This window comes from Gopherus evgoodei, chromosome 7, assembly GCF_007399415.2.
Source record: "Gopherus evgoodei ecotype Sinaloan lineage chromosome 7, rGopEvg1_v1.p, whole genome shotgun sequence".
NCBI lineage: Eukaryota > Metazoa > Chordata > Testudines > Testudinidae > Gopherus > Gopherus evgoodei.
This window is the reverse complement of record NC_044328.1, coordinates 101,058,909-101,083,347: the sequence shown is the minus strand read 5'-3', so window position 1 is coordinate 101,083,347 and position 24,439 is coordinate 101,058,909. Positions and strand designations below refer to the sequence as shown.

The window sequence follows — 24,439 nt, the reverse complement described above, 5'->3', positions numbered from 1 at the left end:
TCCAACACTTGGAGCTGAAATCTGGAGAGCAAGGAACTGTGAAATTCCCAAAATAGAGAAAATAGGACATTGCAAACTCAAAAAAACCCGAAATCTAAAATGAACGGACTCAGGATATGTAGGAACTGGAACAATCAGAGTCCGCGAAAGAAAATTACAATAAAATCTCTTCACCCTCCCCCCATCTCACTGGGACCATACCATGTAGGACCCCAAATTCCTGGCTCTGAGAAGCAGGAAATCACCATTCAGGAGACACCAACTCTGCCCAAAGTAGCAATTTTAAAACATTTATTATTTTTACTTCTTTTTGGGGAGGGTTTGCCCTAATCTCCCCCATCCCCTGAGTCAAACTGCTCTCACCACACCGTGGGGTTGGAGTTAGCACCTGGGGGGGAGAGAGGTTGCTGAAGAAGCCAGAGAAATGCTGTTTTGGGGGGTGGGGGACACCCAAAATGCATCTTTGACCTTCCCCACAGATAGCAGCTCCCTTCCCTACCCCCCCAAAGTCTGCACTGGGATCTTCAAGGAGATGACCCCCCCCCGCATCCTCTGCAGCACCCCTTGCCCAGATCCCAGGGGAGAGACCCCCATCAATAGCCTGGGGGGGATCCTCTGCTCTCCAGTCCTTCTGATGGGGGTGGTTGGGTGAAGTCACTGGGGAGCAGCTCCCCTGAGGGGGGCTCCTGGCCCCTTGAGGGAGTCCAGTCCTAGGGGGCAGGCCCCCGGGGAGGTCTCTAGTCAGGGTGAGTCCTGGCCCCCCGGTCCCTTGGGGGAGTCTCTAGTCCTCGGGTGAGCAAGCCAGGTGCAGCTGGTCCGGGCTGCCCACGCTGCCCGTGCTGGAGCTGCCGTCGCCCAGGTCCCGGGGCCCGCAGGGCAGGCTGAGCTCCGAGGAGCCGACTGGGCTGCTGTCTGCGCGGGCGGCGCATTCCTCCTCCAGCGCCAGGCAGAGCGCCTTGAGCTCCAGGTTATCGGCGGCCAGGCGCTCCTGCAGCCCCTCCAGCCCAGCCAGCTTGTGCAGGCAGGCGGCCAGCTCGTCCCGCAGCACCCGGGCCGCCTGCTGCCCGAACAGCTGCCAGTCCCGGGCCAGCCGCTTGGCCTTCAGCCGGTCGTCGTCCAAGAAGCAGCAGAGGTCGCGGAGCTCGCGGTTCTCGGCCGCCAGGCGCTCGTTCACCTGCTTCAGCTCGCGGATCTCCCGCAGATGCTCCTGCAGCTGCCGATTGACGCCCTGGATCAGCCGCCCTCGCTGCACCAGCGCCGCCAGCTTCTCCGCCTCCTCCTGCCGCAGCCGCCGCACCAGCTCCTCCTTGCTGCAGCCACCCAGCTCCGAGTCGCTCAGCTGGGCCAGGGCCCGGCCGGCCGCCGGCTCGCCGGCCTCGCTGCCCATCGCGCTGCCGCAAGGTGGTTCCTGCTCCCCCGCCCCTTCCAGCGCCGCCACCCCGCCTCCTCCCACCCGAAGATCAGCCCCCGGCCCGCAGCCTCCCCTGACGCAGACCCCCGCTCCTCTGGGGCGCCCGGGCCCCCCTAGCCACTGTGCTTGGTTCCTTCGGGGCGCACGGACCCCCCCAGCCACCGACTTGGCACCTTCGATGCGCACGGACCCCCCGCTTCTTCGGGGCCCACGGCCCCCCCAGCCACCGACCTTGGCACCTTCGGGGCGCCCGGAACCCCCCTTCTTCTTCGGGTCAGGGCGCACGAGCCCCTAGCCAGCGACCTGGGCTCTTTCAGGGCGCACGGGCCCCACTGGACCGCGGAATCGTATCTTTTGGGGGCACGGGCTCCTTCCCAGCCACGCACTTTGTCTGCTTGGAGCCGCAGGAGCCTCTTCTTTGTGGCGCACGAACCACCTTCGAGGGCGATTCTCGGCTTGAGGGGGGGGGGGGCAGGACCCCCGTCTCCAAGACGCACCGTCCCCAGCGCAGCCAGCTGCCCCCTTCCAGCAGCGCGGGGCTCAGGAGGGTCCGGGCTGCGGGGGCAGAGCCCGGCGGAGGGAGGGGAGGATGGTTCCCCTCTTGCCGGGGCGGGGGATCCCGGCAGAGGGTGCGCGCCCGCGTGGTGCTGATGTCTGCCGAGGCTCCGTGCGGCGCGGACCCGCCGGGGCGGGGGGTGGCTAGCGGGGCTGCGGCTCAGAGCGCTGCTGGGGAGGATGGGGGGAGGAAGCCGTGACGTGGGAATAACAATGCGAACGGTACAAATGCCAGCAGCGGCACCGCATCCCCCAGCCCGGCCGGCGGGCTGGCTTCGGGGCGGGGGGAGATGGCAGGCTGGGGGAGGAGTGGCTAGAGTGGGCCGCTCGGGCCAGGGTGCGGGGCTGGAGGCAGCGGCGGGTGTGTGTGTGTGACAGGTGCCTGTGATGGGGACAGGGGCGTGGGGAACTCGGGTTTGGGGGTGAGGGCGGGGGGACTAGTGCATGGCAGGCGCGAAGGGCTAGGGCAGGTTGGATGGGTACAGGGGAGGAAGGGCTGGGGGCGAGGGGAGAGGTGCTGGATGTGTAGGAAGGAGGTGGGGGCAGGTGTTCAGTGTGGGGGCAGGTCTCCCCCACGGGTGTATGGGTGGGGGGCTGAGTGCACTGGGGGAGTACCGCCTGTCCGTGACCAGTGTGCACAGGTGACATTCTGGGGCTGTTATTGTAGGGTCATAATCACTGACCTGAGGCCCTCCCTGAGCTGCACCTGGTAGGGCTGGGAGAAGGGGGAGGGAATTGATGGAGCCCTACAGGGGAAAGTGCCCCTTATCCCTTCCTTGCAACACAGCACTGCACTGGGGCCGGCAGCCACTCCCCAGGGCCACTGCCCCCCACCAAGCGCCTGCCCCACTCCCTGTAGCGCCCCTTCCATATTGGGACCTGCTCTGACTGCCGGGGGAGAGCACGTCCTACTGAGCCCACCCTCACCCCAGCCACTTCTCCCTCGCCCAGCTGTGCCCCCCCCTACACACACTGTTCTGAACAGGCGGGAAGGGGCTGCCAGGAATCCTGTCCCAGAGACAGGAAGGATGTTGGACTACAATGGAAAAGGAGATACGGGGTAGGGGGAGGAAGGAAGCGCTGTTAACCCTTCAGGCCCCAGGCAGGCCTGGGTAGGGAGAGGAGTGCTAACCACTCCCACCCCCCCCCCCCCCACACACACACGGGGACTCCAGGAAGGGGGCTGCTGTCTGGGAAGGCGCTAAGGGAAGAGGTGGAGGGCAGGGAGCAAAGGTCTCTGGGGGAGGGTGTTCTCTAGCAGGGAGGAGGTCTGGGCGGGAGTTGAATCTAAGCATGGGGGGGGGCGTTTTCTAGCAGGGAGGAGGTTGGGGGTGGAACCCAGGAGTCGGGGGTGGGTGATACCTAGCAGGGAGAGGGCTGGGGGTTCAATAGCAGGAGGGGGGGATCTCTAGCAGGAAGTGGGGCTTGAACCCAGGAATCCAGAGGTCATTCCCTAGCAGGGAGCGGGAGTTGGGGAGTAGCTTGGCCATGGCTGGCAGATAGCTCTAAATTCCTGCAATGCCAAGACTGGTGGGAACAAAGGGCCTTTGTGTTCCCGATGGGACATGGGCGGGGGGAAGGAAGCGAAGCTGGAACATGGGCACAAGGCAGGAAAGGGAGAGGTGGGATGAGAGGCTGGGAATGGGAGACCCCAGCGCACCCCACTCAGGGTTACGGAATGTCCCCTCCCCGGGAGACCAAGTGGGCAGGAACAGGGCTGGCCTAGGAGACCAGGAGAATCCAGCTCCGCAGAAAATGGGGGCGGAGGGGTGTTTCTTAGGGGTGTTCTCCCCTCGGATCAGTGCTGACCCCAATGCCCCCAGCACAGTGCAGGGATTCTTACATAAACACACCCCCCCCGCGCCTCACCCCATGTGGCTGCATCTCAGCTCCCAGCCAGGGATCCCTCTAGAACAGAAGGGAAGTTGGCTGCAATTGAGCTGCTAAAGAGAAAACCGGGGAGAAAGCTCCCCCCCGCCCCCGAAATCCTCCCTGGAACTGCAGAGGACAAAGGAGACCCCGGGGACACCAGATGCAGCCTGCAGAGGGAAGCACCGGGACCCCCCACAGTTTCCCTAATCCACGTTAAATCACAGGCTGGAGTAGCGGCAGAGCCGGATCAAATCGTAGTCTGCCCCCTCCTTCCAGAGCTAGGGACAGAACCCAGGCGTCCTGGCTCCGAGTTGCTCAGCCCCAGATGGCTCCGCCCCGTGCAGGGTGACGCGTGCAGCCATGCTGCTGCTGCGACCTGGAAGCAAATAGCTCCGGGGTCATATGGAAAGTGTCAGCTGGGGGACAGCTCCGCGGGTTCGTCTTTGTGCCCCGCGGGGGTGGGGAGCTGAGAGCCAGGACTCCTGGGTTTTGTCCCCCGCCCTGTCAGGGGAGTGGTGTCCAGTGGTTAGAGCAGGGTAGGTCTGGGTGCCAGGACTCCTGGGTTCTGTCCCAGCTCTGGGAGGGGAGTAGGGACTAGTGGTTAACGCAGAGTGGGGCTGGGTGCCACGATTCTGGGGTTCAACCCCAGCTCTGGGAGGGGAGTGGGGATGGGAGTCAGGACTCCTGGGTTCTGTCCCAGCTCTGGGAGGGAAGTGCGTCTAGTAGAGCAGGGGGACTAGAGGCAGGACTCTCTGGCTTTCAAGTTACTGTATCAGGGGGTGGTCCCTTGGATGGGACTGTCCCACTGCTCTACAATACCCGCCCCACTTTGCCTCCTTCTCTCCCCACAGGCTCCCTGTCTCTTCTCCAGAGGCCAGAAGGGGGCAGCTGGGAGTTGGGGTCCTTCTCCTGGAGCCTTGGCCGGGTTGATTTGGTGCCGTGGGACATGACCAACGACCTGGACATCTTCGTGGGGAACACCACGCTGATCGATGAGGAGGTGTACCAGCTCTGGTTGGATGGGTACTCAGGTATGGGGACTGGGGAGTGGGATGTCAGGATTCTGCCTTGGCCTGTGGGTGGAATTAGGGTCTTAGTGGGTTAGAGCAATGTGTGACTGGATGTCAGGACTCTACCCCCAGCTCTGAGAGAAGAGTAACTCTGGATGTTTCCCACAACAACCCATCTGTGCCTCAGTTTACCCTGTTGCTTTACTAATGCCAAGGAGAGAAATAGGATGCTTGTCCCATTGACCCTGTCCCCCGATAGCGGGTGGTGAGAGATGAGGTCTGGCCCTGGCTCCCGCTCCCACACACATTGATCTGACTTGTGAGCCTGTTCCCCTCCCAATGAGTGATGTAGTGTGGGTTTGATCCTGCTGACCTCAGCCCCTTCCCCCTCCCAGTGAGTGATGCAGTGGGCCTGCGGTTGCGCAGCGGGATCCTGGAGCAGACGGGGGCCACGGTGGACGTACTGCAGAGCGACACCATGGATCATTACCGCACTTACCACATGCTGGAGCGCCTGCTGCACACCCCCTCCAAACTCATCCACCAGCTACACTTTCAGATCCCCCCCTCCCGCCAGGCCATGCTCATTGAAAGGTGGGGGTATGGGGGTGTGAGAGGAGGGGGTTGAGCCCAAGGCTGGAGGGAGGCCAGATGGAGGCCAGAAGCTGGGTGAGGAAATGAAGGGGGCAAGGCCAGGAGGAAAGGGAGGAGGCTGGGGGTTGGGTAAGTTTGGCCCAAAGCTTAGGGGAAAGAAGGGAAGAGGAAACTGGGCCTGAGGCTAGGGGGAAAAGCTGGGCCCAAGTTCAGGGAGGGAGGAAGCCCAGCCCATGGCTGAATGGGGAAGGGGAATCTGGGCCAAGGTTGGGTGGTGGGTGTGTGCCTGAGGTCCCACTGGGGGAGTCTGAGGCTCTGGGCGCACAGTGGGGCAGAGAGGGGGCAGCTGAGGTGTGTGGGGTAGGGGTGTCTGAGGTGCCCTCTGTCTCCCACTCCTGCGGCGGTAGGTACTATGCCTTCGACGAGGCCTTTGTGCGTGAGGTGCTGGGCAAGAAGCTCTCCAAAGGCACCAAGAAGGACCTAGATGACGTCAGCAGCAAGACAGGCATCACCCTCAAGAGCTGCCGGCGCCAGGTATGGCTCAGCCCAGGGCTCCCATGAGCCTCTGGGGCAGCAGTTACCATTAGACCCAAACTGGCAGCTCAGTGAGTCTCTTAGACAGTGGCCCCTATCAGGTCACAGGCCAGGGGTTCCCATGAGCCTGTAGGGCAGCAGCTACCCTCAGGCCCTGAGCCAGCAGCTCCCATGAGCCTGTCAGAATATGGGCTAGGGACTCCCATGAGTCTCTGGGGCATCAGGACACAGGCTGGGGATTCCCATGAGCCTCCTACACCATGACACCTATCTGGACCCTGGCCAGGGGATTCCCAGGATCCTCTGGGGTGGTGTCTCCCATCAGGCCCCAGGATGGGGGCTGGCTGGCTCAGGGTGGGGGGAATGGGATATGGGGCCCTTCCCCTCTAGGGCTCTGACTCTTGCCCCCCACCCCCACTGTTGTCCTCCTCAGTTTGACAACTTCAAGCGGGTGTTTAAGGTGGTGGAGGAGATGCGGGGGTCCCTGGTGGAGAACATCCAGCAGCACTTCCTGCTCTCAGACCGGCTAGCCAGGTAACAGGTCTGGGGGTACCAGTGGGGCACACCATGATGTATCTCTGCCCCTAGAGTGTTTCTGCTGGGTTGGCTTGACCCCTCCTACACTACACAGAGCCCTCTGCTGGGCTAAGGCTCCCTGGAGCAGTGAGGCTAGAAATTAACATCCCCTTAGGATGCCTGGGACACTGGGGCAGCTCCCTCTAAGCAATCCGCTCAGGCTCTCTGCATACTCAAGCAGAAATGATCACATGACTCCAGGAGCTGGAACCCTGGGCTCAAGCCTGCAACCCTTGGACCGTCAGCTGGGCCTGCTCAGCATAGACCTGAGCTGCTCTAAGCCACCCTTTCAGATCTGGGTCAGTGCTTGGATGGGAGAGAGTGGGGCAGGAGGTAGGGACAGAGAAATTTTCTGATTCAGTGTACGACACCCTCCCGTACCTCACCACCAGGGACTACGCTGCCATCGTCTTCTTTGCAAACAGCCGCTTTGAGACGGGCAAGAAGAAGCTGCAGTTCCTGACCTTTGAGGATTTTGCTTACTGCGCAGAGCAGATGATCCAAAACTGGACACTGGGAGCTGTGGGTGAGAGTGGGGACCCCCTACTTGGGAGGAGATGGGGCAAATCGGAGCCCCTAGAGAGCTGTGCCTGGACAGCTTCTGGCACAATCATTAAAAACCACTCGGTAGTGCTACGGGGACCTGCAATGTCAACTTATTCCACGGGAGGTGACATCACACATAGCTCCGCCTGGCTCTACGGGGTTGGGCTGTGGGGAATACATCAGCTGGACTTCCCCTAGAACTGGGAGCTACCCACTGTGGTCCCAGTCTTATTCTTGCCTCTGTGTAACCAGCTCCCACACCCCAGCCCAGAGGTGGCTGCAAATCAGTGCTGGGTTACAGATCCCTGTATAAACAGCCCCCCACTGACTCCAAAGCCTTCTCCCATTGTCCACCTGCTCCCCCCAGACTCCAATGTGGACGACATGGACGTGGATCTGGATAAGGAGTTCCTGCAGGAACTCAAGGAGCTCAAGGTGCTGATCGCTGATAAGGATCTGCTTGATCTACATAAGAGGTACAGACCTGATGTGAGCAGGGCTGGGAGCCAGGACTCCTGGGTTCTAATCCCAGTTCTGGGAGGGGAGCGGGCTCTAGTGAGTTAGAGTTGGGGGGGCTGGAAGCCAGGACTCCTGGGTTCTCTTCTCCATGTGGCCTGTGTTGTAGTGCATGTGGTGGGGCTGGGAGAAGTAGCATTTTGGGGGGTGTCTGTTCTGTCCATATGTGATGCCATTTCTTGGCCCCAGGCCTGGGGAGAGCTGACAGCGGGTGAACCCTTGCTGTGGGGCCTGACCTCTCTGTCCCTCTGCAGCCTGGTGTGCACGTCACTGCGCGGGAAGATCTCGGTGTACAACGAGATGGAGGCCAACTTCAAGGTGTGTCCTGGGGCCAGGGTGGAGGACAAGGAGGGAGTAATGGGAATGTGGAGGGGAGATTCCCCCCTCCTGGTTCAAGAAGCCCCCTTCAGTGGCCAGGCTTCTGAGTGGTGCCCCCTGTTGGCACCACCTATCAATGCATTTCCACTGCGTGATCTGATCACATGGATCCCTGTTTGCCAGTGAAGGGCTGGAGCCCACGGCCTGGCTTGCCTGGTGCTGCAGCCTCCTGCTCTGGACTCCCTGAACGCCACACCTCCATCTGCACCTGCCATGCCTGAGGCACCCACCAGAGGGGGATTCTGAGTCAGGCTGCCCGGCCCCACTAGCCTTCTGGGCTCTGAATGCCTGGGGGCACTGGGGCCATGGACACCCTCCCCTCAGATCCATCCCCCTTTCCTTTTGGGGTGTCCCCAGGAGCCAGCTCCACCCTCGGCCCCTACCCCTCTCCCAGCTTGGAACGGGGAGGCAGGATTCCTGGGTTCTCTCCCCTGCTCAGTCACCAACTCACTGAGCAACGCTGGTGAGTCCCTTCCCCTGTGTGTGAATTGGGGGGCAAGGAGTGGTGGTTTGTAACTGCACAGATCCCTGAGGGCCCCCGTGACTCTCTGGTGACCTGTCTGAGCCCCACAGAACCTGTCACGGGCACTGGTCAATATGGCCTCCAAGCTGATCCACACCAAGGACGTGCGCGACTTCTTCATCGACCTAGTGGAAAAGGTACCACCCCGCATGCATTCCCCCCATCCCATTCCCTCCCCACCCCCGCCGGTCATGGCCCCCCACACCTGGTCACAGGGGGCTTCACTGACTGGTGGACATACACTGCCCCATATATACCAACCCCATCTCCTCCCCCACACACACATTGGCTTCTCAGATTCTCCACTGCCAGGACTCCTGGCTGCCCCCGAAGCCAGCCCCCGGAATACATGCTGCCCTGCAAGCCTAGGAAGTGGGAGGGAAGAGGGAGATTTGACCTTCATGGCCTGATCACCCCCCCAGCTTCTATGCTGGTGGGGCAGGAGATTGGTTAGTGCCCAGGATGGGGAGAGGGGCTAATCTGGGGACTCTGGCCTGTTGGGAACTGGGCTGAGACCCATCAGCTCACCCTACATGGGGAATTATAGACTTGGAGGGGCACCTAGAGGGGAAATGCACCAGGTCCCATTTCCCCACCCCCCCCCACCCCGCGAGCCAGCCTGTCCCAATTCCCAGCAAGCAGGGGATGAGGGTGAGGTTGTGGGGTTTTGCCCCCAGAACCCAGGCTGTCTCTGACTCCTTTTCCCCCTTCTCCCCAGTTCATTGAGCCCTGCAAGTCAGATAAATGGACCTTGAACGACGTCCGTCTCTTTCTGACGCAGTACACGACGTCCGCTCACACCTTGGACGCCTTCCGGTAAGTGCTGCCCATCAGGGACGTGGGGGCCACTACCACCAAAATCACTGCACACAGACTCTTCCAGTCCTAAACTCGAGGGTAGCGTTGATGGCAGCTGTTAACCAGCAGCCCCACCCCAGAGCCAGCTGCATCTGAGCACCAGGTGAAGGATCCCTTTATAAACAGCCTCTGCTCCCCACTCCGGAGAAGGCTGCATCTCAGCACCAGATGACAGAACCCCTTATATGTAGCCCCATACCCCACCCCAGAGCACCTGCATATCAGCGCCAGGTGAGGGGTCCCTGTATAAACAGCCTCCTTGCCCCACCCCAGAGCAGCTGCATATCAGCTCCAGGCGAGGGGTCCCTGTATAAACAACCTCCATGCCCCACCTCAGAGGCGGACGTGTCTCAGTGCTATCGTCTGACATCCCAGTTCTTTACCCACAGACACCAGGCTCTCTGGGATCGGTACATGAGCACCATCAAATCCTGCCTGCTTAAGATGTACCACGACTGACAAGCAGGGGGGAGCCCTGACTGTTTTAAATGTCCTGCTCTGCCACTGATCCTTCTGCCGGATCTCTGTTCCTGTGTTTTGTTTACCTGGGCTGCATCTTGGGAGCCCTGATGTGAAGCCCCCTCGCCACTTCCCCAGGGCCGGACGCTGCCTCCTCCAAGATTCCCTCTCTCCATCTTCAGAGTTTTAGCCCATTGTAGAAAATAAATGGAAGAGCCACTTGTTGGATTTGAGTTTTTGTTAGGGTTTGTTCAAAGCACGGGCCTGGCCCGGTATCCCACTGCCACCAGCCCCCAGTTGGAGCCAGCCCAGTATCCCTGCTACCGACACCCTGTCGATCAGAGCCAGAACCTGGCCTGGCATCCCCACCCGACCCCCAATCAGAGCCACGGGCCCGGCGAGGTATCCCCACCACCAACACCCCCCTGGATTGGAGCTGCAGCGCCAGCCCGGTTTCGCCTGCCCCGTCCTTCGATGTCAGTGGGCGGCTGTGGTGGAGCCGTTTCCAGGAGTTGCTGTCTCCCCGTCATCACAATTCAGCTCCTTCCAGGACTCATCTTTGAGGTGACCCATGCTACGGGGAAACTGCCAGATGTGGGGGGGCTCCCTCAGCTCTACGCATGGCTTTGGGAGAAACACAGACCCTGGAGCTGAACAAACCTAATGAGATCTCACCCCGCACACTGCTACATCCCTGCATACAGCTTGCGGGGAGCCCAGGAGTGGGCTAGCAGGGGGCTGTGAGCCAGGATTGAGGGGCACTGGCAGAACTGGGAGGGTGGGGCTAGGGGGTGGGGGCTAGGGGGGTAGGGGGTGGGGCTAGGGCTAGCAGGGGACTATGGGCCAGGATTGAGGGCCACAGCTGTCATTGATTCTATTTACCATAATTTACTCTAAAACTTAAATAGGAAATTAAGGGCTAAAGTCTTGAGTGAGCACCCTGGGGCAGGGGATACGTGTTGGCAGAAGTTTGTGTGGGTAGAACCCAGGAGTCCTGATTCCTATTCTCCCTCCCCACACCACATGTCTGTTCTGCAGATGACCCTGCCCAAGGGCCCAGTGCCAGCTCAGACAGAACACCTGAGCCTCCATGCAGCTAATCCCTTCCCCAGGGGGCTGCTCTGTCTGCGCCTCCCCATTCCTGAGTGAGTCCCTGGGGGAACCATACCATACTGCTGCCCCGCCCCAGCTCCCAGAGCTCTGCGTAGAACTCCGGGGTTCTAGCCCAACTCGGGGAGGGGGTCTAGTGGTTAGAGCGGGGGGGCTGGAAGCCAGGACTCCTAGGTTCTGTTCCCAGCTTTGGGAGGGGAGTGGGGTCGGGGGGGATAGGGCAGGGGGAGGGCTGGGAGCCAGGAACTTCCAGAACAGGTTTGAAGTTCCATAGAGCCACAGTCTCATGCCTGGGCTCCACCCTGGCGTGTGTGTATCCAACACAGATCCATAGATCTTCAGGTCAGAAGGGACCATGAGAGCAGCTAGTCTGGGGGCCCAGGTCAGAGAACGTCATCCCCTCACCCTCGTGCTGAGCCCAGGCACAGGTGCTGGACTGAAGCATCTTCCCACAGGTAGCCAGGCTGGATCTGGAGACCCTTGGCTGTTTGGTCCCAGGGTTAATTAACCTCTGGGTTAAAAACAATGTCGCACTTTTCCTTGGACTGTGTCCGGCTTTAACACTGGGGAAGGCTATCGGGGTGTCCACCCCTCTGCTGGAGGGGCTCTGGGCTCTTTCCCCCTCCCGCCCAGGAACTCACTAACCACTTGGGTAAGTCAGCAGAGGTCACCGGCTGGGGGGCAGGATGGCACACAGGGACTTACCCCTCTCAGGGGTGCTGCTGAGTGGCCGGGGGGTAAATGCACAGACACAGAACCCCCGTCCCCTGCTGAGGTGGGGCATGTGGGGGGAGGGGCAAATGTGCCTTGGGATTAACAGTCCCCACTCCCTGGGATGGGGTGGAGGTGGGGGGCAGGGTGATGGATGGGAAGGGGGGACAGAGGTGGAGATGAGTTGTGGGGGTTCCATGGGGGTGGGCAGGAGGTGGCAGAGAGGGTGTGGAGTCAGGGATTTCCTGGGAGAGGCAGGGGTGTGTGGAGGGGGGAACGGAGGGAGGCTGGAGACCAGGGTGTTGATGGGTGGGTGAGTCTCGGGTGAGCAAAAGAGAACAGTGCTAGGGCAGAGGAGTCTAGGTTTGATGGGGGTGAGGGTGGAGTGGTTGGGGGCTGGGTGTCTTAGGGGTAGGAGGGTGGAGCAGGGCTGTGGGGAGGACGGGTGGATGGGGCAGGAGATGAGGAGGTGGAGCTGCAGGGGTGACAGGGCTGGGACAGGAGGTGATGGGGGCTGGGGTGAAGCAGTGGGGGGCTGGGACACGAGGTGATGGAGCAGTGGGGGCTGGGGCACGAGGTGATGGGCTGGGGTGAAGCAGTGGGGAGCTAGGGCAGGAGGTGATGGGGGCTGGGGCGGAGCGGTGGGGGCTGGGGCAGGGGCTGCATGGGAGTGGGGGTGGAGGTGATGGGGTGGAGCAGGAGGCTGGGGCAGGGGCTGCATGGAGTGGGGGGAGCGCTGGGACAGGGCCTGCATGGGGCGGGGGTGGAGCCGTGGGGGACCGGGGCAGAGGCTGCATGGAGCGGGGGAGCGCTGGGGCAGGCGCTGCATAGGGGCCGGGGCGGTGGGGGGCTGGGGCAGGGGCAGCAGGGGGCGCGGTCGCGCAGCTGGCCGGCCTGGGGCGCACGGCGCCGGCTGTAAGTGGATCCAGGTGCGGGGCGGGTCCCGCTGGCCCGGGGCCAGGAATTCGGGGCAGGGGGGCTGGGGGGAGCCAGCGCGTCTCTCCCAGAGAGCCTCGGCCGCCAGCGCCCGCTCCGTGTGCGCCCGCCCGGTCGTGGGGGATCGGGGCAGACCGTCCTGCCCGGGGGGCGCAGACCGGACCCCCCCGGCCTGAGCACGGGGGCAGGGGGTCGATCCCGGACGGTAAGTGGGGCCGGAGGGGATCGAGCCGTGCAGGGGTCAGTGGGGGGATCCCCAGGAGCTGACCGGGCCGTGTATGGCTCGAGCCCGGCGGGGCGGGATCCCGGGTGGCTTTATCCTTAAAAGCAGGAAAACAGCCAGGGCCGCCCTGCGCCCCAGACTCCTGGGAATCCCCCTTTGTATCAGTGGCACCAGCACTGCGATTAGCAACAATGGGGGGGGATCCTAACGGGACGGGCTGGGATCGGTGTAGGGTTAGCGGGGCCCGCCAGGTCAGACCCCTCCCCAAGGCCCAGATAAGCCATTTGTGATCCACTGACCCCTAACGGGGGGGGGGGAAGACCCCTAACGGAGCCAGCTCAGGGATGAGGGGGAGATTAAGATTTTTGGCTGGACCAAAGTTTAGACTGCTCCCCTTCCTCCACCTCACCACCTAACTGCCTGCCCCTCACCTGGCCGAACCCTACGGGCTGCCTGATTTCCCCCCACCATCACCAGGCTCCTTCCCTGATCCCTTCCCCCCTTATGCTCCCCACACCATCTGCCCTCCCACTGCTAGGATCCTTCCCCAATTCCCCTCCCTACAACCTCCCCCACCACTCACCTCCCCATTGCTGGGATCCTGCTCCAATTCCCCTCCCCACACTGCCTGTCCGGCCACTGCTGGGATTTCTCCCCAATTCTCCCCCGCCCCCAGCCAGCACTCCCCATGACTCCTGTTTCCCTTGCTTGTCTGATCCCTGCCCCAGCCTACATTTCCCATAGCACTCACCTCCTTCGCTGCCAGGATCCTTCCCCTGCCCTGTGGTCCCCATACTGCTGCCTCCCCCATGGCTGGGATCCCTCTGTGATCTGTGCCCTGGCCTACAACCCCCATAGTGCCCACCTTGCTCCCTGCCAGGGATCCTGCTGTCAGGATCCCTCCCCCGCCCTGCACTCCCCACACCATCTGCCTCCCACTGCTGGGATCCTTCCCCAATTCCCCTCCCCCATCCCATATTCTCCACACACGCCACCTCCCCCACTGCTGGGATCCCTCCCAGTCCATCCCCCCCAGCCTGCCTCCCTTGTTGTCAGGGTCTCTCCCTGATCCCTACCCCACCACCTGTGTCCATCTCTCTCAGAAAAGCCCCTCTGGAGACTAGTCTCAGGTGATCCTGCCCTTTGTGGGATCCCCCTCTGATTGGCTGTCCTCCCCAATGCTCTGCCCCCTGGGGAAGAGCAGCCAATCAGAGCTTGTGCAGAAGACAGGCAGGGCTCTTCTCTCACCCACCTTCTTCCAGCAGCAGGACAGTTTTGGGGTAGGGGAGAGGAGAGTAGAAAGAGCCCAGCAGTGCAGCTCCAGTCTGCCCCCTCCCTTCCCTCCAATACCAGGCCTTTGGGCAACAGTTGGAGAGCGGGGTCCAGAGTGGCTGTGGGTGAGGGAGGTGTCATTTTGTACACCTCCTCTAGGGCACACCCATGTTCCCTAACATGTGCTCTGGCTGGCTGGGAGAGGCCACAGGGCTCCAGGCCCCAGAGACTAATTATAGACCTGGCCAGTTATAAATATTAACACTGCTGGGTTAGTAAGAAGGCTCCTGCTAGGCTATGCATTGGAACCATCCACCCATACTTTCTGCTATGTACTTTGGGGGGAGTGTCTCCACTTTGCTTCCCTCAGTCGCCTAAGGATGCCCCTTCCCCCTGATCCCTGCCTCTACCACCAATACCCTGTCCCCCAGCACATTACAATGTTCCTGCCCAGCCTGGGGATGTCCCGGCTCCCCAGAGCTCTGATTTGCTGATGGCTGCTCTGGGGTCCCCCCCTCCCACAAATTGGGTTAGCCGGGGGCTTTGGGTTCCAGAAGGTCTGGGAGGTGGGTGGGTGGCTATTCATAGCCAGGGAGAGGCTATAATTAGCCCAGACTTGACCAGAGCTCCTGCCTCAGGAGAGGAGTTGATGGACTCCCTTAGCCTCTGTTTGGATAGTGCACCTCAATCCAGACCCATAGTCCCCTGCCCTCCCAGCCTTGGGCTCCGCCCTTCCCCACCACTCATCTGATCCCACTCAATCCAGATTCGTATTCCCCTGCCCTCCCAGTCCTGGGCTTCCTCCCCCCAACACCACTCAGTTGATCCCCCCTCACTCCAGACCTGTGGTCCACCTGCCATCCCAGCCATTGAGACCTAGTCTGGCAATGCCTGTTTGGCTGGATTATAATGGGGACTCAATGCTGAGACCCTCCAACTCGTGACATGCCCTCACTTTGAACCTAGCTGTGAAATCTCCAAGGGACCCAGAACTCTAAGGATCTCTGCCATTGGGGTGTCAGGGGAGGCCCAGTGGGAAGGGCAAGACACAATGTATGGGGAGGGGCTGCCATTCAGGATTGGTCCCTTCTCATAGACTCATAGACTCATAGGTCAGAAGGGACCAATATGATCATCTAGTCTGACCTCCTGCACAAGGCAGGCCACAGAACCCTACCCATCCACTTTTATACAACCCCTAATCCAGGACTCCTCCCTCATCACCCTCCAAATGGAGCTGGATGGACTCCAAGTGGGGACAGGAATGGGGGTGGTCTGGATGCTCTGAGCCAAAGTGTCCCCACCAAACTTTTTGGCTTTGAATCTGCTGGGCGCTGGGATACTGGGAGGGGGAGGGGACAGCAGGGAAAGCCTCAGCTTGCAGGGAGAGGGATCCATGTTCCATATGTTCCAGGGCACTGTGGGGTGCGCTCGGCCCCAGGGCAGGTGCAGGGACAGGATCCCTGTCCCCAAGGACCAAGGGGACTTGCCTTCATTCTTAGCAGTACAGAGGCAATGACACATAGTGGGGATACCAGGCCATTGGTCAGATCCAATTGAGAGGGATTTCTAATTACCTGTCTGGGGGTTGTTGGTCCAGTCTGAGGGGCACAGGCAGGACTTTGGGTGAGTGACACTAACCCCTGCCTTACCCCTGGCAGGACCATGTGGCCCGTCTCCTGCCTGCTGCTGGCAGTGCTGCTGGGCACGACACTTGCACAGGAGCTGGAGGAACCTGATAGCTACACGGTAAGAATCTGCTAGCGCCACCCACCCTGCACATGTCCTCTGGGGTGGAGTGGGTGGGCTGTTTATACAGGGTCCCTTGCCCCATGCTGAGATGCAGCTGCCTCTGGGGTGGGGCACAGGGACTGTGTATACAGGGGTCCCTCAGCAAAACTCCATTATATTGGAGGAGGTCCCATCCTTAGTGCCCCTGAGATACCCTGGAATAACAAACTGGGCTGCACAGCCCCTACTCACAAACTGAGACACTATAATGCTGTTGGATTAACTAGCAGTCGCTCTCTTCATAGCTTCTCTCAAATGAGCCCGTTGCATCCACCAGGGCTCCTTGCATCCCTCTATTCCTCGCCCCCTGGGTGCCACCGTCCCCATCCCTCCTCTCTATGTCAGTGGCTTCCTGCAACACCCCCCCAATTTCTCTCCCCACCAGAGGTGCTTTGTGCCCCCTCCCCTTCCTCTCGTCCCCTCCTCACCATGATGATTTGTCTGGTGTGGGAGATAAATTCAATCAGCGTGTTACCATATTAAATCTATGGAGAGTTTTGTGTGCGTGTGCATGCTGCCCCCTGCTGGAGAGGATGAGATCTGCTCTGTGTCTGTCTGTCTGTCCCTGCTGCCCTACTCCCAGGTGGGGTCTGTGCAGGGCCCGATCAGTTTTCCCTTAGCTGCCTGCTTGCCCTGATCTGGCGGACACCTGGGTTCCTTTCCTGACCCTGCAGGGCCCATTAATACTTTCAAGGGCAATGGGATACTGTTGGTCAGCCCTTTGATTTCTTCACTCCTATATGGGGGGTGGGGGTGTTTCTCACTCCCTGTGGACCCCCAACTGTAACCTCTCCCTCTCTTACCCCTAGGAATGCACAGACGGATACCAGTGGGACTCAGACACACAGCACTGCAAAGGTGTGCGGAGTGGTTGAAGGTGGGGGCTGAGAGCCAGGACTCCTGGGTTTTACCCCAGGGCTGGGAGGGGAGTGGGGCCAGTGGGTTAGAGCAGGGGAAGGGGACTGGGAGCCAGGACTCCTGGGTTCTACCCAGGGCTGGGAAGGGAGCAGGCTGTAGTGAATCCTTGGGAGGAAGGGCTTGGACTCCGGCGTTCTTACCCTGGGCCTGTCCCCAGACGTGAACGAGTGTGAGACCATCCCCGAGGCCTGCAAGGGGGAGATGAAATGCATCAATCACTATGGCGGGTACCTGTGCCTGCCGCGTTCAGCCTCCGTCATCAATGACGTGCACTCGGAGAATGCCGCGCCCCCCAGTGCCCCTCGGCCCCGGCCTCCCCGACCCTCACTCACCGCCTCCCGTCACAATGCCTGCCCCCAGGGCTACGAGCCTGATGGGCACGGCTCCTGCCTGGGTGAGTATACAGGGAGTGGTTGGGGGGAAGAGGGGCAAGGGGGCATGGCTGGGGGAGGGGGCACAGTGGGGAGGACAGGCGGGTGCAGGGCTGGGGGAGGGGCAGGTGAAATGGGTGGGGGAAGACAGGCAGGGGCACGGCTGGGAGAGGGGCAGGGGAAAATGGCTGGGGGAAGACAGGTGGGGGCATGGCTGAGGGAGGGGCAGGCGAAGGCATGGCTTGGGGGAGGAGGGAATGGTGGGGAGGACAGGCAGGGGGAACAGCCTCAGGTGCGTGGGAGGCACAAGGCATACTGGGAGGGAGGCATTTGGTATCACTGGGGGTTAGGGAGCTGCTTCCCCTCAAGCAGAAGCTGGTGGTTCTATGGGGCAGGTAACTCCTGTCCAGAACACCCCTGGGGCCTGATCCCTGGGGGGGTATCTGCTCTGGCTAACCCTGCATGTCCTGTTGCTGCCCCCTGCAGATGTGGACGAGTGTGAGTATGAGCTGCATGACTGCCAGCCCAGCCAGGAGTGCATCAACACGGCCGGCGCCTTCCACTGCAAGTGCCCGGACGGCTACCGCAAGATTGGCTCCGAGTGCGTGGGTGAGTTGGCACTGGCCACTGGGGGCGGGGCTGGGGCAGAGGATGTGAGTTTAACCCCTTCTCTCCTATGTGGCAGACATCGACGAGTGCCGGTACCGGTACTGCCAGCATCGCTGCGTCAACTCCCCAGGCTCCTTCTCCTGCCAGTGTGAGCCAGGCTTCCAGCTGGCCAGCAACAACCGCTCCTGCGTGGGTAAGGGACCCACCCTGCCAGAGGGATAATGGGGGCTGGAAGCCAGGACTCCTGGGTTCTATCCTAGCTGTGGCAGGAGAGTGGGGTCTAGTGGTTAGAGGAGGAGGGGGGGGATTGGGACTCAGGACTCCTGGATTTTATTCCTGTTCCCATTTGCGTCACCTGGTGGATGTCTGAACGCTGTTATACACCACCATGCCCCACCCCAGAAGCAGTTGCATCCTGGTGCTGGACATGTTGGGATCTCACCCTGCGCTTTCCTTGCAGATGTGAATGAGTGTGAGATGGGGGCGCCGTGTGGGCAGCGCTGTTTCAATACCTATGGCACCTTCATCTGCCGCTGCAACCAGGGCTATGAACTCGACCGTGACGGCTTCACCTGCAATGGTAGGTGAGCCCGAACCCTGCTCCTAGCCTAGCCCCCAATCCTAGCCTTCCCCTGCTTTTAGCATGTCCCAGGCCTAGCTCCTAATATAGCTGTAGCCCCTCCCTTTTCTAGCCCCATGTTGTTGTCTATTGGCTACCACTCTTTTTTATCTCACTCCTGTTTAGTTCCTCCAAAATTTTAACCCTCCCTATTTCCCTTAGCCCTTCCCCCCAGCAATTCCTCCCCTCTTGTCTCCAGTTCTAGCTTCTCCTACTCTGTTCTGCTCCTCCCACACTCCCATGTTCCCTCCCCATATTCCCTTTAGCCCCTCCTCTTTGCTTTGCTTCGCCACCTGCCCATTCCCTTGCCTTGGGGACCTTCTTAGCTCCTCCCCCTGCTCTTTTCCCACCGATTGGCTATGAGGGGTGGTAAGGGGGAATCTCTAGTGAGGCTGCTGGGCACAGACAGGTCCTGTGGTTCCTGGAGGGGGGCAGGGATGGACTAGGAGGTGAATGGTGCCCAGCCCTCTCACACCTTGCTTCCCCCCCATCAGATATTGATGAGTGCAGCTACTCCAGCTACCTGTGCCAGTTCCAGTGCATCAATGAGCCAGGGAGATTCTCCTGTGACTGCCCCCAGGGCTACCAGCTCCTGGGCACCCGCCTCTGCCAAGGTACCAGTTCTTCCCAGTGCTGGGAGGGACTTCAACCTCCGAGCTACTTCCTCTCCACGACACTCCACCCAGCAGCCCCTGCTGCCCTAAAGAAATCCCAGAACCCCTGCAAGAGCCATTGAAAGGGGGTGGCTTGGCATTGCAGGGGGCTGTAGGTTGGGATTGAGGGCCAGAGCAGAGCTGCGTGAAACGCATTCTGGGTTTTCCCCATTCTCTGAGCCAGTCACCCCAGGAGAGAGGCCAAGATCTGAACAGATCCCTGTTAGGGCCCCAGAGCATCCTGCCTCCAGCAGGAGGTGGTCTACTGGCTAGGAATGGGCAGGGACTCAGGGTTCCTGGGTTTTATTCCAGGCTCTGCTACTCACCCTGGAAAAGTTCCTACCTCTCCTGGTGCCTCCGTTTCCCCTCTTGCCCCGCATCTATTCAGATTGAGGGCTCTTTGGGGCAGAGATTGTCACAGTGTGTCTGTGCAGTGCCTGGCACAGCGGGAGCCATGATCTTGATCTTGAGGTTGTCCTGTATGGTGGCTGGCCCAGTGGGGCCTGTGCAGCACCTAGCACAATGGGAGCCCTGATCTCGATGGGGGTCTGACTCCAGTTACCCCAGTGTCTCCCCACCGCAGACATTAACGAGTGTGAGACGGGCGCCCACCAATGCACTGAGGCCCAGAGCTGCATCAATTTCCATGGGGGCTATCGCTGCGTGGAGAAGAACCGTTGCCTGGAGCCCTACGTGCAGGTGTCTGACAAGTGAGTCTGCATGGTGTGCTCGGTGGGGACTGGGTGGTTTCCCTTACTTAAGCAGGGCTGTCCGTGGATGGAGACTCATAAGGAACCACCAATGTGGCACTAGGAGGTGCCGTGCTGCAAGGTCAGGGGGTTCAGTAAGGGGTGCTCTCCCCTTGCACTCAGTACTGGCCCCAGTGCTGTGCTTAGTAATGCCACATTTTCCAGTAGCTGAGGGATGAGTGTTCTGACAAAATACAGAATGACCAAGTATCGGGTTTTCGACTGGAGCACCTGGTCAAACAGGGACCCTAACGGCGCAGGGCCATTAAAGGTCCATTCAGGGGTGCTGCAGATCTAATGCAGGCTACTCCCTACTTGTCCTGGCACTGTGCTGTGCCCCGGAAGCAGCCAGTAGGTCCGGCTCCTAGGCAGGGGGGCCACGGGGCTCTGCGCACTGCCCCCGCCCCGACTCAGCACTCCCATTGGCCGGGAACCAGAGTTGTGGGGGGCAGTGTCTCCTGCCCACTAGTGCCGGACCTGCTGGCTGCTTCAGGGGCACACACAACGTCACGTCAGGACGGGCAGGCAGCCTGCCCTAGCCCTGCTGACCAGGAGCAGTCCAAGGTAAACCCATGCCCCAGCCCCGTGCCCCAGTGCTGAGCCCCCTTCCAACCCAGAGCCCCCTCCTGCACCCAAAGCCTTCATCCCCGTCCTCACTCCAGAGCCTGCACCCTCAACCCAGAGCCTGTACCTCCCTGCACCCTAGCCCTGCCTGAGCCCAGGGGTGGCTCTAGCTTTTTCGCAGCCCCAAGCACGGCAGGCAGGCTGCCTTGGGCGGCGCACCTGTGGGAGGTCCCTGGTCCTGCGAATTCAGCGGCTTGCCTGTGAGTGGTCTGCCGGTCCCATGGCTTCGACTTACCGACCGCGGGATGGGTGAACCTCACCCAGGCGTGCTGCCGAAGGTTACCTGACTGCTGCCCTCGCAGGGACCAGCAGGGCGCCTCCTGGGCTTGCCACCCCAGGAACGCGCTTGGAGCGCTGGTGCCTGGAGCTGCCGCTGCCTGAGCCCCCGCAAACCTGAAGCCCCTTCCTGAACCTCAAACCCCTCATTCCCAAGCCACTGTCCCAGCAAAAGTGAGTGAGGATGGGAGAGAGCGAGCCACTGAGGGAGGGGGCAATGTAGTGAGTAGGGGTGGGGCCTCAGGGAAGGGGCGGGGCTAGGGTGTTCTGTTTTGTGTGATTGGAAAGTTGGCAACCCTACCGAAATACCCAATTCTAAGCAGTCGGAAAGTCAGTGAGAGACCAAGGGATGGACCCCAGATGTCCTGCTCCACACTAACTTTGTCCCTCCCTCACAGCCGCTGTCTGTGCCCTACCACGAACCCTCTGTGCCGGGAGCAGCCCTCGTCCATTGTGCACCGTTATATGAGCATCACAGCTGACCGGACCGTCCCTTCTGACGTCTTCCAGATCCAGGCCACCAGCGTCTACCCCGGAGCCTACAATGCCTTCCAGATCCGCTCTGGCAACGAGCAGGGGGAGTTCTACATCCGGGTGAGTGGGAGGAGGAGAGCAGGAGGGGGGGCTCTGGACAGGACAGACCACCGCAGAAGGCGGGACTTCCTCTTTTAACCAAATTACCAATAGTGGGGGGGCTGCTACCAGGACTTTCTGGGTTGCTCTTAGTACCAGGCAATGGCCATGTCCTGCTTATCCAGAAACCCAGACAGTAGGCCTGAGCTCCTCCTCCTGGGCGGGACATTCTGAATTGCTCATAGCACCAGCCAGTGGGTGCTTCCCTGAAGGCAAGAACAGAAGAACGGCCGTATCGGGTCAGACCAAAGGTCCATCTAGCCCAGTATCTGTCTACCGACAGTGGCCAATGCCAGGTGCCCTAGAGGGAGTGAAGCTAACAGGCAATGATCAAGTGATCTCTCTCCTGCCATCCATCTCCATCCTCTGATGAACAGAGGCTAGGACACCATTCTTTACCCTTCCTGGCTAACAGCCATTTATGGACTTAGCCACCATGAATTTATCCAGTTCCCTTTTAAACATTGTTATAGTTCCAGCCTTCACAACCTCCTCAGGTAAGGAGTTCCACAAGTTGACTGTGCGCTGCATGAAGAAGAATTTCCTTTTATTTTTTTTAAACCTGCTGCCTATTAATTTCATTTGGTGACCTCTAGTTCTTGTATTATGGGAACAAGTAAATAACTTTCCTTATCCACTTTCTCCTGCATTAGTCTAAACCCAGCCAACCAAAGAAGCAGCAGCTGTTTCATGGGCGGGGGGTAGGGGGGAAGTAAGAGGGAGCAGACAGAGCCCCTGGGATGAGGGGTTACAGGGAATCCCTGAACTAGAGGGGGTGGAGGGATGCCAGGCGCGCTGGTGGGAGTGATGTGCTTGGGCAACAGAAGCTATGGATGCCCCCTAGTTATTACGGGGGTTGTAGGGGGCTGGAGAATACAGGCAGAAGGTGAGTAGGAACTTGCAGGGGAGAAGTCTGAGCAGGAGGCAGAGGGGGTGGAACTGGGGAGGGCAGAGACACAGGGTGAATCAAAACAGTAGGAAGTGACTGGCCTGAGTTCCCTTTTCCTTTGCCTCCTTGGGCCAGAGGGGATTCCCTCCAGCCTGCATGTGCTGGAGCCAGTCCACTTGATGGCGCTAGTGAGGGGCAGGGCTAGAGCCCGGGTGAGGCAGGTTTTAAACAGTATTTAGATGCCTAATGCTCTTGATTTCAAGGGGAGTTAGATGCCTAAACACTTTTTAAAAAATCTGGCCTTATTCTGCCTGCCCACTTCTGCTGTGACAGGAAAGTGGGGGGTGTGGCTGAAGCCCTGGACTTGGGTCAGATCAGGAAACAAGATCAGCAGAAAACCAGGCTCTTTGGGATGTCACTGGTGCCCCCTACAGCTGGCAACAGCTTCCTCTGTTGCTCTCTCACTGGGGCCACACCTTGACTTGGGTCAGCAACAAAGTGGGCACCACTTTAGTTACACTGAAATATGATTTGGTTGGGTCAGTGCCCCCTGGAGGGGAAAGGCCCCATGTCCCCTTCCCCACCACCCCCAAATGGAGCCAGATGGGAGCCAGTGCCCCTAGAGGTTTGCACTAACTCATCTGCTCTCTTGGCAGCAAATCAATAACATCAGCGCGATGCTGGTTCTGGCCCGGCCTGTCACAGGGCCCCGGGAGTACGTGCTGGACCTGGAGATGGTGACTATGAACTCACTCATGAGCTACCGCTCCAGCTCGGTGCTGCGCCTCACCATCTTCGTGGGAGCCTATTCTTTCTAGTGCCCCAGCCTGGGTAAGACAGGGCTGGTTTCTGGAGGTGGAGATGACTGGGAGGGTCCCTGATTAGCAATGGAGAGCTCCCTAAATGAGCCCCATTATCTCTGCTCCCTGCCCCTTCAGACCAAGAAAGATTGCACCTAGCTCTGGGGCATGTCTGCTCTGAGAAGCCAGGAGAACAATCCCCAGCTGGAAACCCCGTCGGACGAGTTGCCCCCACAGAAAATCCCGAGGGGGCTAGATCCTGGTCTCTCTGTCCTGCAGACAAAGGCCAATCCAAGCCAATGCCAGACACTCAGCCTGGAACTGAGGGGTGGATGTTTATCAGGGAGAGGGATTTGCCCTGGGAACAACTGACCTGGGAGGGGGGCAAGCGGAGACAGGAGAGAAACTCTGCTGCTCAGGGGCTTCCACTGCAGCTGGGCTGTATCCTTCTAGCTCAACCACCAGATATGCTCCAGCACCTGGGAAAGGAGCTGAGCTTAGGGACATTTGCCCCAGTGTCCTGGCCTGTGCCAGTGGCTCTGGGGGGAGGTGTACAAACTGTGCAGGGTGGGGCAGACTGTCTTACCCAGCTGTGTTGTGGGCTGGCTGTAAAAGCAAGGAATCCCAGAGCAGGTGGAGCCATTTGGGGTGTGGGGAGAGGGGGGGAGGGGTGTAACACACCCTGCCTCTTCCTTTCCCTAGGGGCTGAAGCAGGATCCTAGGCCCCAGTGTTGCTGTTTTCTGCCCCTGCAGGTTGGCACCGGTCCAAAGGGGACAGTGCAGCTGGACCCAGCTTTGGTTCACTAGCTCTGGAGAGACATCAGTGGGGTATGGGACCCCAGCTGCCACACTGGAAACTGACATGTAGCTGGGCCCAACTCTTCCATCCCTCCAGCCTGCTCCTGGGCTCTGCCCCTCCCTGGCTGGAGGCCTCCGAGCTGGGCTCCTGCACAAACCAGAGGTGGGATTTTGGCTGACTGTTCCACTTTTTGGTTTGAAAAATGGAAAATTTCAGTAAAAGCACCAAGACCAAACCTAGAATAAGGCAAAGCAGGTTAAGTTGGGGTTTCTGGTTCTGCCACCACTACCAGAGCTGATTGGGGGAAGTGGGTCCGGGCAGCACTAGGCACAACTGTGTGAGTGGGAAGAAGTAATTGGCCATATGAAGCACAGGCAGATGTGCTCGAACATTGGACAGCAGCCCTTCAGTAGGGGAGGTTATCCCCTTCCAGGGTGAAGCAGACACTCCATAGGGGGCGCTCTCCCTCCACAGCCAGGATGAGAAGCTCGGCTCTGGGACAAGATAAAACTGAGCTGGTGGTCATTTCTGCCCATTAACTCCCCTCCCCATGCAATGGGGGGTGAATCCTGGCATGTGGACCCCCTCGTAGTGGTAATGCGGCAGTGGGATTCCCAACCCCCA

At 60.1% G+C, this 24,439-nt stretch overlaps 3 protein-coding genes across 5 annotated transcripts; 2 read left to right on the top strand and 1 right to left on the bottom strand.

Annotated features, from left to right (window-relative positions):
- Positions 1-274: 274 nt before the first annotated feature.
- On the bottom strand, positions 275-1,490 carry CCDC85B (coiled-coil domain containing 85B). Its single transcript, XM_030568669.1, has one exon. The coding sequence runs from the start codon at positions 1,385-1,387 to the stop codon at positions 782-784; it is 606 nt and encodes a 201-aa protein (XP_030424529.1). The 5' UTR covers positions 1,388-1,490; the 3' UTR covers positions 275-781.
- Positions 1,491-3,443: 1,953 nt separating this feature from the next.
- Positions 3,444-10,058, top strand: FIBP (FGF1 intracellular binding protein). 3 transcript variants are annotated; one of them, XM_030568658.1, is made up of 11 exons: positions 3,460-4,374; positions 4,690-4,869; positions 5,244-5,442; positions 5,850-5,976; positions 6,410-6,510; positions 6,945-7,078; positions 7,466-7,574; positions 7,869-7,932; positions 8,566-8,652; positions 9,234-9,331; positions 9,763-10,058. In XM_030568658.1, exons 2-11 carry the CDS (start codon positions 4,785-4,787, stop codon positions 9,830-9,832), a joined length of 1,074 nt encoding a protein of 357 aa, XP_030424518.1. In that variant the 5' UTR covers positions 3,460-4,374; positions 4,690-4,784; the 3' UTR covers positions 9,833-10,058. The 3 variants fall into 3 exon arrangements, with proteins under 3 accessions (XP_030424520.1, XP_030424518.1, XP_030424519.1); XM_030568659.1 differs by having other exon boundaries at positions 4,196-4,273; XM_030568660.1 differs by lacking the exon at positions 9,763-10,058 and having other exon boundaries at positions 3,444-4,374; positions 8,517-8,652; positions 9,234-9,322.
- A 2,614-nt stretch (positions 10,059-12,672) lies between these two features.
- Positions 12,673-24,368, top strand: EFEMP2 (EGF containing fibulin extracellular matrix protein 2). The gene is made up of 12 exons (XM_030568653.1): positions 12,673-12,794; positions 15,746-15,833; positions 16,685-16,733; positions 16,951-17,187; positions 17,651-17,773; positions 17,850-17,966; positions 18,234-18,353; positions 18,887-19,006; positions 19,629-19,755; positions 21,093-21,288; positions 22,873-23,047; positions 23,770-24,368. The coding sequence occupies exons 2-11, from the start codon at positions 15,750-15,752 to the stop codon at positions 23,032-23,034; spliced, it is 1,335 nt and encodes a 444-aa protein (XP_030424513.1). The 5' UTR covers positions 12,673-12,794; positions 15,746-15,749; the 3' UTR covers positions 23,035-23,047; positions 23,770-24,368.
- Positions 24,369-24,439: the final 71 nt, after the last annotated feature.

Coding starts and splice junctions, on each gene's coding strand:
- FIBP (XM_030568658.1), top strand. CDS start 4,785: ATGACCAACGACCTGGACATCTTCGTGGGGAACACCACGCTGATCGAT. Junction 4,870..5,243: donor CTGGTTGGATGGGTACTCAG/GTATGGGGACTG, acceptor TCCCCCTCCCAG/TGAGTGATGCAGTGGGCCTG. Junction 7,575..7,868: donor CTGCTTGATCTACATAAGAG/GTACAGACCTGA, acceptor GTCCCTCTGCAG/CCTGGTGTGCACGTCACTGC.
- CCDC85B (XM_030568669.1), bottom strand. CDS start 1,387: ATGGGCAGCGAGGCCGGCGAGCCGGCGGCCGGCCGGGCCCTGGCCCAG.
- EFEMP2 (XM_030568653.1), top strand. CDS start 15,750: ATGTGGCCCGTCTCCTGCCTGCTGCTGGCAGTGCTGCTGGGCACGACA. Junction 17,774..17,849: donor GATTGGCTCCGAGTGCGTGG/GTGAGTTGGCAC, acceptor CCTATGTGGCAG/ACATCGACGAGTGCCGGTAC. Junction 19,756..21,092: donor TACGTGCAGGTGTCTGACAA/GTGAGTCTGCAT, acceptor CCTCCCTCACAG/CCGCTGTCTGTGCCCTACCA.